We start from the raw sequence: 13,524 nt of genomic DNA on the forward strand, positions 1-13,524 counted from the left end.
CCAACAAAGAGTCAGGAGAGAGTCCAAATTCAAACCCAGGTCTCCTGATACTTTCTCATAGTGCTCCATCACCGGTGCTCACCAGTCTCTCTGACTCTGCGGCAACTGATAAGGTTTTGCCATGACAGTCCCAATGCAATTTTCCTATACTTCTGTTCTTCACTTTAGTTAGAACTTCACAGAAACTTGCAGAGGTAAACACAGATCTGAAGTCTAGGAGGGCCATCTCTGATCAGGGACCAGCATAGGCCATCCTCATGGACAAAATTTCAACAACAGTGCAACAGAATTCCTTGTCTTTCCCCTCCCCTACTATGGCACTTGCATGGGAATTCCCCAAGGCCATTCCTAGGTCATATCTCTGGTTAGAGGAGCTCTGCATTAGGGGCTGTGGCTTCAGGGAACTTAGGAATCAGTGTGTGAACAGTGGGAACACACACCGGGGAGCCAGACCTAAGCCTCAGCCCTGTGTTGACAAAAATTTAAGCAAGAGGTAAAGGGGAAAAAAGAAAGTGTCACAGGCTGTTGTCAGCCTGCAGAAAGGTGTAAACCCCCTCCCTCCCAATGCTGGGGGTATATTCATGTGTATGCTGCCTGCAAGTGTTTGTGAGAAAACAGTTCAGAGAGCACAGACAGGGGGTCACCTCCCAGGCTGGGGGTTTTCCTCCTTGCAATTGACTATACAAGTTGTTACCAAAGCAAATATCAAAGCCCTGCAATTTGCTAATTACAGGCGGGATCCTGGGCTTGTGGGCCCAATTAACCACTTGTTCCTCATTTTCTGTGTGTGACCTGCCGACTGCACCCACAATTACCCACTTGTCTTTTAACTCGCTTGAGAGCTGGCTGACTCACCTGCAATTCACTCCCACTATCACCTCCAGATGGCCTTTGGTATCTTTTTGCTTTCCAGGTTCCCCCCACTCCCCTATTATCTTTCTCTGCATCACATGCCAATGTCTCGTCTCCCTGGTTGGGGCTCCTACGAGATTTCCTGGTCTAGTTGCTTGCCTAGGCTTGGAGCCTGGAAGGCAGGAAGCAACTCCTGTTGGTCTGGGCATCTTGCCTAGCTCCCCAAAGGAAGCTCAGGAGGCTATGGCTACATTTGGCCTCTGCCCCCAGACACAGGAGTAAAGACAATTACAGCTTTTCTGGAGCTGGCCCACTGCCAGATTTCCTGCCCACACTCTCCATTAGTGCCCCACTGGTTCCCTACCTCCGTCAGGCCAGGGCTGGATCCAGGGGGCCTCACTGCCAGTCCTGGGGAAGGAGTTCCCAGCAGCTGCTAGCAGTAGCTCTCCAGGGAAACACAAGTTGGAGAAAGAGAAAAACCTCTCATGACCTTCTGCTTCATTAGACAGGCTACCTGGCAAGCAAGAAATTTCCAGCAAACTTTTTGATGATTTACTCTGTCAATGGTTCCTATCCTTTTTTGTGTCACAGACACTTTTGAAAGTCTGTTGAAAAATTCTGGACTTTCCAGCAAGAAATGCTCATTTTCAGTTATTTATTTAATCATTCAACAAATATTTATGGAGCACCTATGTGCCGGGTACTATTGCAAGGACCAAAGAAACATCAGTGAAAAAAAAATAGACAAAAATTCCTACTCTCATGGAGCTTACATTCTAGCAAGAAGAGATAGGCAAGAAATAATACACGTAATAAATAAGCAAACATACAATTTGCTAGAAATTAGGTGCTATGGAAAAAGAAAAATTCAAGCAGAGTAAGAGAGAGATTGGTGGGAATGCAGTTTTTTAAAAATTTTTTAAAAAATTTTTGGCTGCATTGGGTCTTCGTTGCTGCGTGGGCTTTCCCTAGTTGCCATGAGCAGGGGCTACTCTTCGTTGCGGTGCGCGGGCTTCTCATCGCGGTGGCATCTCTTGTTGCAGAGCACGGGCTCTAGGCGTGTGGGCTTCCATAGTCGTGGCACGCAGGCTCAGTAGTTGTGGCTCGCAGGCTCTAGAGCGCAGGCTCAGTAGTTGTGGCGCACGGGATTAGTTGCTCCGCGGCACGTGGAATCTTCCCGGACTGGGGCTCGAACCCGTGTCCCCTGCATTGGCAGGCGGATTCTTAACCACTGTGGTTATATTTTTAAATAGCATATGCCAGGTTGTCCTCATTGAGAAGTGAAATGTTAGCAAAGAACAGAAGAACGTGAGAGGTTTCACCATGTGGGTACCTGGAGAAAGAGTGTAGTAGCCAGAGGGATCAGCCCCCGGGCACGGCCACGCTGGTGTGTCTGAGGAAAAGTGAGGAGAGCAGTGTGGCTGGACTGGAGCGAGGGAGAGGGAGGCAGCCTTGGTGGGAGACAAGGTCAGAAAGGCAGGGGGGCTGGAGGGACATATATCACATAGGGCCTTGTGGGCTGCAAGTACTTTGAGTTAAATCAGGAGCCATTAGTGTGATGTGAGCAAAGGGGTAACAGGATTCGGCTGAGACTCTACAATGTCAGTGACTGTGGTAGGGAGCACTTGGTCCCAGCACAGATAATGGTGCTTGTGCACCAGTGGTAGCAGTGGAGACCACGAGACTGAGTCCAGAGGATTTCCTGAATAGCTGTGATATGTGTGAAAAAGATGTGCACATACAATTTCACATACAATTCAGCAGTTTACCAATCTCCTAAATCCCATCCATGGATGCAGGTAAAGGGCCCCTGATGGAAGGAGAAAGGGAAGTGGTGACCCCAAGGAGGGAGCAGAAAATGGGACCCCAGTGGAGGTGGAGAGCCTTAGCTGTACCTAAAATTTCATTTCTTTTTTGACTTTGTTTTTTAATTGAAGGATAACTGATTTACAATATTGTGTTAGTTTCTGTGTACAGCAAAGTGATATGGTTATACATATATATGTATGTATCTATATTCCTTCTTAAAATTATTTTCCATCATAGTTGATTACAAGATTCTGAATATAGTTCCCTGTGCTATACAGTAAATCCTTGTTGTTTATCTATTTTATATATAGTAGTGTGCACCTGTTAATCCTATACTCCCAATTTATCCCTCCCCCACCCCTTCCCATTTGGTAACTATAAGTTTGTTTTCTTTGTCTCTGAGTCTGTTTCTGTTCTGTAAGTTCATTTGTACTATTTTTCAGATTCCACATAAAAGTGATATCATATAATATTTGTCTTTCTGTGTCTGACTTACTTCACTTAGTATGGTAATCTCTAGGTCCATCCATGTTACTGCAAATGGCAATATTTCATTCTTTTTTATGGCTGAGTAATAGTCCATTGTATATATACATACCACATTTTCTTTATCCATTCATGTGTCAATGACATTTAGGTTGCTTCCATGTCTAAAAGTTTTATTTAAAAAAAATAAGAAAAGAAGATATTTAAGGCAAATATTTAAGGTAAAATACTATTATCTGGTAACCTGTGTGGTGGACACATGTGTGCCTACTATAATATTTTCTGTATATTTAAAATCATTCATAATTTTTAAAAGACTTGCTCATCCCAGTGTTTCACAGAAAGCTGTCCGCTTGCTTTGCCAATGCAGTGAGGGGAAATCAACTCAGTCAATTCTGCGCATAATTCCGGCCGTGGCACCTGGCTGGGTATACTTTACCTCTCCAATTTCTGTCCCTTCCCTTCCTTCCAGCAGCTCAGAGTCAAAGGTGAGATAAGGACTAACACAAAAACCACCCTATATCGAATAGAGTCTAGAAGAGGAAGAAGAGGGTAATGGCACCTGGGAAGGCTGGGGGAGGCCTCCTGGCAGAGGCAGTTTCTTAGCAGGATGCAGAAGAACAACGGGCAGACTGGGACTCAGGGAGAGGAGGGAGTCTTCCCAGCCGGAGACAGCTTCAGGAAGCCAGGCACAGTGAGGGGGCAAGCGGAGGCCCCAAGCACCTAACTCCGCTCTGGCCCATCTTAAGGAGAGCCGGCAGATTTCTTCCTCTCGGTACCGAATTAGAGCAAAAAGCCCAGATGGGAGGAGCTTTCAGAGCCCTGCGGTCACCCCGGTGGTGACGAGAGGGCGCAAGGGTGGAAAAGCTTGGATCCAGGACAGCAGCAAGCTGAAACAGGCACAGAAGGGTGACTTCAGGCTCCAGGGATTAAGGCTCCTGAGCTGGGTGGAGCCTCCTTGCTGACCTGGGGGGAGACTTCCTCAGGGAACAGGAGACCAGGGAGGCGCCCCTGGCGGGCTCTGTGTCAGCCCCCCCAGGCCACGGCCCTCAGACAGCACATTCCTCACGATCTGCAGCCCTATCGCTGGGCCTGGGGGGAGGTCCCCTGCTGCCCACATTTTGCAAAAACTTGCCGTGTCACAAGTCCTGATTAGGTGCCAAGAGAACAATTTCCCAGGCCACCGCTTTAACAAGGCCATGCTTCCTAATTGCTAGTTTTCTTCTAAGTAAATAAAAAAGAGGGGGAGAGAAATCAGTGCTTACTCCACCTTATAATCCCACCTTCCATTTATGTGCGTTTCTCTTCAGAGGAGCTCAAAAATGCTTCTTTGTATATTATTGTCTACTTTTTTCCTCCTAAGGTCCTTGAGATTCCTAGGGGTGGTTATTATTCCATTTTACAGCTGGGGAAGGGGATGTGGTTGAGGTTATGCAGTGTCCAAGCACCCTCACTGGCTACGGTCAGTATTTTGAAGCTCTTACAGGAAACCTCCTCATATCTGAAAATAAAGTCGTCGCCTGGGACATAAACCAGGCTAAAGCGAACACATAAACGGCACACTTCATGACAGTAATTAACACTAATTCTCACAACAATCCTATAAAACAGATAGTATTACACCCATCTTACATATGAGAACAATGAGATTCAGAGGGGTAAAGTAAGCTGCCTAGAGTTGCCTAATAATAATAGCTGTAATAGTAGCAAAAGCAGAAGCTAATATTTATTAAGCAACTTAGCATGTGCCGGGCATCTTACATTTATTAGCCCATTTTAATCCTCACAACAACCCTCTGAGACGATTATTAGTATTAGCACCATTTTGCTGACAACAAAACCAAAGCACAGACAAGTTAAGTAACTTGCCCAAGATCACAGAGCAAGTAAGCGGCACAGCCATAAAGGAACCCACAAAAGGTATGCATGTCCCACCACACCGTTTACCCATCTAAAGGAATACTTACACTGAGGGTTGGCCTGGTGACACCCAGATACAGTCCAGGTGACTGAGGTACAGACCCACGGCTGCTCTGTGCCCTAATCACTGTCCTATAAAGGTGGGTAGGGGGTGGCACTTTCTGTACTCCTGCTGTGTGCCAGGACCCTCACACTCTCGTACCCGGAGAGGGGGCCATAGGGAAAGACTTTTCCTGCCTAACTGAAGGTACATGTGTGCGTACTTTCACTGGTATAAAATGGCACTGTAGAGACCATTACCACAAAAGTAGTGGAATCTGTGAGTAAGGATTAATCTAGAGAGACATTCAGACCAGTGGGAAGTGAACTTCCTGTATTGTGTGTGTGTGTGTGTGAGGGAAACAATGCTTCTAGCTCTTCCACACTGCAGAGAAATGAGCCCCCAACCCATCCTAGAACCTTGGCTTTTTCACTGCCCTCTCCCCAAAAGCATCCTCCAATGCCTCGTTCCACTCCTTATACATGCATACCAGGAAGGGGATGTCCTCGATGGGGAAACAAATTCTGACTCCTTGACAACTTCTGTCCATCAATAAAGTGGCCTGCCAGACCCGGGCTTCAGAGGAGGGGGCCTCCAAGGGCCCGGAACACTTCCTGGAGCAGTAAAGGTGAGATCAGGCCCTTCCCCTGACTCTCAGGGAAGGTCCTGGCTGGGCTGCCAGGCAGCATGTCGCTCTTATACCCCCCCTTTTTTCACACCAATACTGGTAGCCGACTGACTACAATCCTCACCTCTTGTCACTGCCTGTCCTATCCCTTTCCCATAAGTCGAAACGCCAGGGAAGCCTTCCCAAGAATGGCAGGGTGAGTGTTAACACACCACCAACCTGACCAAAACTAACAGAACGTACACAATTCCTGGTGAGGACTGTATACACCTCCCCCACAGGCCCCAGCTCTATCTGACTAAGTCAGGACATTTCAGAAAGCCTGACTTTGTCACATCTGATTTCCAAACTTCCCAGAGCTTGTTTCTCCACCTTGTTGAGATCCGGCGTGCTAGAAGAGGAATTCTAGAACACAGCATCTTTCATCTGGTGAGCACAGTAGTTACAAGCACAGGCTCTGGAGCAAGACTGCCTAAGTTTCAATCCCAGCCCTACCATTTACTAGCTGTGTGACCCTGAGCAAGTTACTGAACCTCTCTGTGCCCATTTCGTTGCCTATAAAACAGGTATAACAAGAATTCCTACTTCATAGGATTCATAGGATTGTTGTGAGGCTTGAATGAATTATTGCATTAAAGTGCTTAGCACAGAGTAAGCACTCAATAACTGTTGAGTACTATCATGGGGCCACAAAACGTCTTCCCCCGAAAGAATGCATTAATTTTTTGTCAATTTCAACTCGGCATTCCAGTACTTCAGGCAGGTAGAGGCAGCTCCTAAAGTGACAACTTGAATCAGCTTGGGGGGGAGGGAGGATGATATTAGAAAGATTTCCTCTTGTAAGGGTTTAAATCTTCTCAGCCACTGTTGACCACATGGTATCTGCAGAAAAGAAGAAAACGAAAAATCAAGTCCTGAGACCCACCCCAGGGAGGACGGTGAACCAGACTCCCTCGGGCCACAGGAAGATCCCGTGGCTGGGTTCGCCCCCCGCCCCCGCCCGGCCATCCACCGCAGGCTCCACCGCAAATGCTCAGAGCCTTCAGAAACGTAACACCAGGGAGGCGAAAGCCTGCGAATTCCCAGAGCCTCTCATGCACGCGGCCTCTCTCCCCACCGGCAGCGCCTTAAATACCAGAGGACTTGCCAAAGATGGAACTGTTTTGTTAGGAGCTCGGGTTTCTCCCGCCGCGAGGCTGAGCCGGTGGCGCAGCTGCTCAGAGGTCACGCCCGAGACACGTCCGCACAAGCCCGGCCGGGGGCTGGGGACGCGGGGGCGGCCAGCTTCTCCGGGGACCTGCCGAGTCTCGGTTCCCATCTTCGTTTCACAGACACACAAACCCGCCGAGGTGGCTTGCCTCTCCCGACGTAGATACTCTTTTTGCAAAACAAAAAGGATGCAAAACAAAACAAAAAGACCCTAAAGGAAAAGAAATGGTTCTTTGAAAATGCCAATTGTCAGATTTTGTTGTTGCTGATAATTGGTTTGGAATTCAATCTGTATGGGATCTGGAGCTCTTTTTCAAGAAATGGCTGAAAGAGAGAAACCTAAATTTGCCACAGGAAACCTGAAGCCTTTTAACCTTGAGAAGTTAGTCTTCATTTTCTGTTACTTAAAATATTTGCATTTGTATGCTTAGAGCCCTCTCTGCATATGATAAAAATAGAAGGCACTGAACAGTTCACCACCTGTGTTTTCCTTGGATGCCATATTTTCCACCGTAAACAAGAAAACACAGATTGGAAATCCATTCATTCCTTCCTAGGAAGTGCTTCAGTTGAGGTTTATTTGTGTTTTCAATCAATGGAAACCAGAAACAACCTTTGCAAGATTAAGATATTTCATGCAAAGAAACACCATGACATCTTTGTATCCCCTCTGCAGCTCTTTCTACATAAAGCCCAAGTTTTTTTTTTTTAATGCAGTTAATAATTATAATTACTATTTAATTTACTGAGCGCATATTATGGTACATCCTACATGTTTGACTTATCTCATTCGTGTTATTCTTTTTTTTTTTTTTAAAAAAAAGCTTTTCTTTTTTTAATATTTATCTTTTTTTATTTCATTGCGCCGGGTCTTAGTTGCGGCTGGTGGGTTCCTTAGTTGTGGCCGGTGGGCTCCTCAGTTGTGGCATGCAAACTCTTAGTTGCAGCACGCATGTGGGATCTAGTTCCTTGACCAGGGATTGAACCCGGGCCCCCTTGCAATGGGAGCGCAGAGTCTTAACCTTGGTGCCACCAGGGAATTCCCTCATTTGTTTTATTCTTAATGCCTATTTTACAGGTGAGAAAACAGCTTCAGAGAGGATAAGCAATAGCTAATGAATGATGCGGACTTTATGTCCCTGCCACTCAGAGGTCTGAGAGGGGCAAAGCTGTGCTCTTTTCACCACCATAAACCATTTTCGGTCTTTTAAGTATTTCGAAGTAAATGGATGGCTAGGAACAAAAAGGTGTATCTGATCTTTTAATTTCCAATATAACTTTTAGGGGCAGAGGTATTCAGTGAAAGGTACTGATTTCTAGAACGAGTGCTGTCTATGTTATCTTGCCATCCAACCTTAATAAGCCTCCCTGCCTCAGTTCCTCCTCTCTACAATGAGACATTCTCTCTAAAGTCCTATCTAGCGTCTGACACCTGAAGATTTATCCTAAAGTAAAAGTTCAGACTCTGATATTGGACATGGCATAATATTAATCACTGCGTTCCTGATTCCCAGGTTCCTTTTACCTGACTCTGTGGTTCTCAACACTAGCTGAACATTAGAATCTTCTGGAGGAGCTTTTAAAAATACAGATGCTCAGGCCACACCCCCCAGAGATTCTGATTTAATTGGTCGGACATGTGGACCTGGCATGGGTATGTTTCAGAAGCTTCCCAGGTGAATGTGTAGCCAGGATTGAATATTGATCTAACCTAGTGAACTACTCCAATTTCACCCACCCCACTTGTGCTTTTATAAATGTAGTTGCTGTAACTGGAATTCCTTTTTATAATGTCCAATAACACGAGTGCTACCAGAGTCGATCTCAAAACAGATGTGAGCTTTTTTACTTTATTTGTGTAATTTGCTTAAATAAGTTAAGGCATCTCACCAAAGCTTCAAAATGCTGTAAAAGTATCTGTGTGTGTGTGTGTGTACTGTTGAGATAATAGATGATTCTTTCTTCAGGGGTAGAGACAGAAGAGTTTTACAATAACCAGAAGGTTCTAGGTCAATCTGAGCCAATAATTGATTGGCCAGGTGAAAGAAATCACACAAAATATTTATTTAACCCAAGGGTAATACCCTTTGGTATTGGTAATACCCTTCTTTGGAAGCAGCCTATTTTAGACCTGGTCTAAGAGATTGGGCTGAGCTGGAGGGGGTAGAAGTATGGAAGTCTGGATAAGAGGTCAGCTTGGAGCCATTTTTATCCCAGAATGCCCCAGGCTATTTTATGTTTTATTAGTCTCTCAATTTGGTATCTGTTAGCGGGAGGCAAACTTTCCAAAGCTCTCCATATAAAAGTGACTCAGTGGCAAGTACCCAGGGAAAGTCCAAACATTCTTATAAGTCAACAAAGATTTACTTTTGCTTTATGGAAGGATTTACTGATTTCTTGATATACAGAAGAAATCTAGAGAGTTTGTTTCATAAGAAAAGTCTGTTATAGTTTGACTGTTCATTAAGCTTAGGCTCTTCTCTTGTTATTCTGCATTAACCCAGCACTCCACCACCACATCACACACACTCACACACACACACACAAATAGAAACATAGTTTTTTCGTTCAAGCTCTGGTGACATAGTTCAAGTGGATGAAATACTAGTAGGTCGTACTAATTGATACTGTGGTCACAACAGTGATTTCTCGAAACATCTTTGGTGGGACTGACATTAAAACAGGAAGATTGGGTGGTTCTGTGGACCTCTGGCCTTTACCTGTTACTCGTAAATAATCTCAACCATACAAAAAGGACACAAGATTCTACTTAATGTAAAAATGCTTGAAATCGCCTTACATGTTAAAGTGCTGTGCTTCCCCTTTGCAAAAGAAAGATTAACATTTCTGTACAGGGAATGGTTTTGATCTTGCCTTCCAGCTCCAGTATTTACATCCCAGTAAAGTTCATCTGGATCAGTTAATCTTCACATGAATGAATATGCAGCCCAAGATCATGTTTTTAAATTAAGTTATAATCCAAACGAGTGGACAGAGGTTGAGGGTAGGGCGAGGGTCTTATCCTAATAATCTGAAGATGAAAAGCCCAGAAAGACTCAGAAATAATCTCTAATGTGAATTTCCGTGGTAAACTCTGGGTCCAAAAAAAAAAAAAAATCATTTCAGGACTAGAACAAGGAAGGAGCAAACTGATTAAAGCTTGCTTAAATGAGGAAACTGGGGGAAAACATCTTGTCAACACAGATACATTGTCCTGCATAGATCAAAGATGAGTCTGTGCTTTAAAAAATTAAAATTAAAATAAAATCAGCCTAGGTAAGAGAAAGGGACTTTGAAGTAACAGGGAAGTTATCATTTCTTGTGTGAACTACAGGAATCAGATCAGAAACGCTGACCTTGAGAAAAGAAGCCAATAGTACAGTTTCCAAAGCAGGAAATGATTTTTAAAATCTCTTTTACCTGTAATGATATATAGTCTGAGTTTGGGGACAGAAGTAGCCTAATAAAAGTGTGTTTTGTTTCTGTTTAATCCAATAAACATTTATTGAGCACTTACTATGTACCAGGCACTGGGCTAAGCATAAAGATACCAAGACGAATAAGACTCAGTCTTCTTCCTCAAGATGCCCGCCATCAGGTGACATTGCTTATGGTGGAAATTCACATGAGGTATTAGGATAACCACAGTTTCACAGGTGATAACTCAAGTTGTGAGCAACTCGAGGCTTGGGGGTTCAAGAGGGTTGGGAGTAACTTGGATATGCCACCTACTTTGATCTTCAGGTCAATCCAACAAAAGTTCCCTTAGAGCCCACCCCGGGCAAGAATTCATGGGAGGTGCAATGGAGGGGGCAGAGATCACTGTCTTCCAGAGGTTCCCAATGATGTTTCCAGATAAAAAGGAAAACAAGGTGAGTAACTTTAATGAGAACTTGTTGCACTGGCAAGTAAAGACTGCTTGCTAATTGGTTCTCCCCAAGAGGAGCTAGATAGACTTTTGAAATGCTTTGGAAGAATAATGCTTTTAAAAGCACAATAGGTTAAAACACCAGAATGACAAATTAGCTTTGCCAACCACTTAGTCAGTGGCCTTCCTTTAGACACTGGGCTGATTGCGAAGTAGATACTAACTGGTGAGCTTCTCTGTCTCTGTCACAGACATTTAACCCTTTGCAGAGAGGTTTTAGGAGCCATCAGTTTGTAACTTAATGGGCTTTGCAGGGAAAGCGAAGTATAGGCACATGTGAATTCAAAATAGAGGTGCTGGTTAAAAGCCTAACTAACTACCTCTAGACAAGAGTTGGAGCCCAAAGTATCACTGAAGGCAATGCTACATCATTCCAACTGTCCCCCAAGTCCTCCCCAACCATCTGGCCTGGATGGCTGTGACTGTATCTGAATTCTCATAGGCCCCTGGGCTGTATCCCTGGATCTCCCACCCTAGTCAGCACAGTTTGGAGCTGTTCTCTGCTTGGGGCATGGCCTTCCCAGTTAGTCTGTGAGGCCCGGACACTAGAGATCACATCTCCTCTCCTGTCCGCCTCCCCGTTCTCCTAGCAGAGGGCCGTTTGCATGATATGGCTGAACACGGCCTCAAAGGGGAAGACTTATACTTGGACCGGGAGACCTGGATGATGTCCACTGTGACCACTGACTAGCTATTGACCTCGGAAAATTAACTTTTTTGTCTGGACTGTAGTGTCCCCATGTATAAAGTGAAGAGGAGGGCTTCCCTGGTGGCGCAGTGGTTGAGAGTCTGCCTGCCAATGCAGGGGACACGGGTTCGGGCCCTGGTCTGGGGGGATCCCGCGTGCCGCGGAGCGGCTGGGCCCGTGAGCCACAGTTGCTGAGCCTGCGCGTCTGGAGCCTGTGCTCCGCAGCAGGAGAGGCCGCGATGGTGAGAGGCCCGCGCACCGCGATGAAGAGTGGTCCCCACTTGCCACGGCTGGAGAGGGCCCTCGCACAGAAATGAAGACGCAACACAGTCATACATAAATAAATAAATAAATGAACGTGAATTTCTTTAAAAAAAAAAAAAAAAAGTGAAGAGGATAGGTTATACATTCTTTGAGGCCTGTCTCTAATACTCTATGATTATGTGTTTTCTAGCGAATGCCAAATCTCTCTCTCTCTCTCTCTCTCTCCATACACACACACACAGAAACACACACACCCCTCCGACCTCACTTCTTCTTTCTTAATGAGTCAGACACACAATATCAAACACACACGTCTCCAGATGAATGCTTCTAAGATTGGCATTTGATCCTAACAATATCAACATGACATTGACCCCAACACCCACAGAATTCAAAACTGAGCACCACATGTGTCCAATTCTTTACAGTTTCCAGAACGGTTTCACATAGGACCCCACAGAATTCTACAGTAACCTGTTCCTTTGGGCCCATTTCGCAGAAGAGGTTTTGATGCCATCACATCACTCGCTAGTAAGTCAGCTAGAAAGCCATCTCCCCTCCCCAGAAGCCGACGCCCCCTCCCAGAGGGGTGCCAGGCACAGCTGCACATCCTTCTTCTCCCAGCGGGAGTGGGAGGAAGGCAGGAAGGGAGCGGTTGAAGTTCAAAAGGAGGAAAGAGCAAGTGGAAGAGACAGGGAAAGAGGAAGGGAGAGGAGAGGAGGGTAGCCACGTTCCTGAGACAGGTGAAGAGCCCTCCAACCTCAGTCTGCCCTCCGCTCACAGAGCCTGGCACCTCCTAGGATCTGGAAGCTGTGGGTTATTCTTCTGACCCTCTGCCACTTCCCTGCCCTCCCCTGCTCTTTCCCCTTCTCAGGCTGCCCTAAAAAGAATGTCCAATGCAATCTCTCTCCAGCTGTTTGATCTTTTTAAAAGTCTCTCACTTGTCTGTGGCATATGCTCCAACTGAAAAATAGACCTTGGGCATTCAGGATGGGGAAGAGTATTAAATGGCAACAGCCAGCCTCGTGCCAAGGGTGTGGGCAGCCCCTAGATACCTATGATGACCAGATGTCCTGGCTTTGCCCGGATGGTCCTAATTTAAAACATTCTAGCCTCTTGTCCCCATAAGCGCCTTCACACTTGTCTGACCATGTGTCCCTATTTGGGGTCTGGAAAATAAAGTTACCAGATGGATACCTGATATCCAAGTGTCAAACAGGCCCAGTGTCAGCATCCTGGGGGTGGAAAGAGGACACACATTGAATCCAGATGGATCTGGGGTCAACCAGCTCGGCCACTTACAATCTGTGTGGCTTTAGGCAGCTTTTATTCTTTCTGAGCCTCAGTTTCTTCATCTACAGAATGGTTAGTTTTCCTGGAAGTCAGCCCCATGGATTTCGACTTAGAAAAACCACTGCTCACAGGCACTTAATATCTCCCAGATGTTTCTGCCTTTCTGTCTGTACTGTCATATTGTTTGGATTTTGGTTAAGTCTGGTGTGTTACTGTTTAAAGCATTAACTTAAATGTATGGTTCAGAGTACCATCTTAAATAGCAATGATAATAGCAACCAACATATCCAACAGATATAAAATGCCCTCCTTTCCGCCTGCGCGTCCATTGCAAATCCTCCTCAGTCCGCAGAACTGCATTCAAATCCATTCTCCACTGCTCCCTAACAGTTTCACGTAGGCTGATC

General features: G+C 45.5%; 1 protein-coding gene across 5 annotated transcripts in view; it reads right to left on the minus strand.

Moving 5' to 3' along the window:
• Positions 1-1,544: 1,544 nt before the first annotated feature.
• The window catches only part of LOC130708056 (uncharacterized), a 30,846-nt gene continuing 18,866 nt past the window's right edge, over positions 1,545-13,524 (minus strand). For 2 of the 5 annotated variants that reach the window (XR_009008064.1, XR_009008063.1), the window contains exon 4: positions 6,889-7,155. Coding sequence is in view for 2 of the 5 variants with exons in the window: in XM_057544853.1 (XP_057400836.1) it covers positions 6,453-6,617; positions 6,871-7,112 (407 nt within the window). In the remaining 3 variants the exon portion in view is untranslated. Of the gene's footprint in view, positions 6,618-6,870; positions 7,156-13,524 lie in introns of those variants that run through there. The other 3 variants (XM_057544854.1, XM_057544853.1, XR_009008062.1) reach the window with 3 other exon arrangements.

The sequence above is a fragment of the Balaenoptera acutorostrata genome, chromosome 4 (genome assembly GCF_949987535.1).
Source record: "Balaenoptera acutorostrata chromosome 4, mBalAcu1.1, whole genome shotgun sequence".
Taxonomy (NCBI): domain Eukaryota; kingdom Metazoa; phylum Chordata; class Mammalia; order Artiodactyla; family Balaenopteridae; genus Balaenoptera; species Balaenoptera acutorostrata.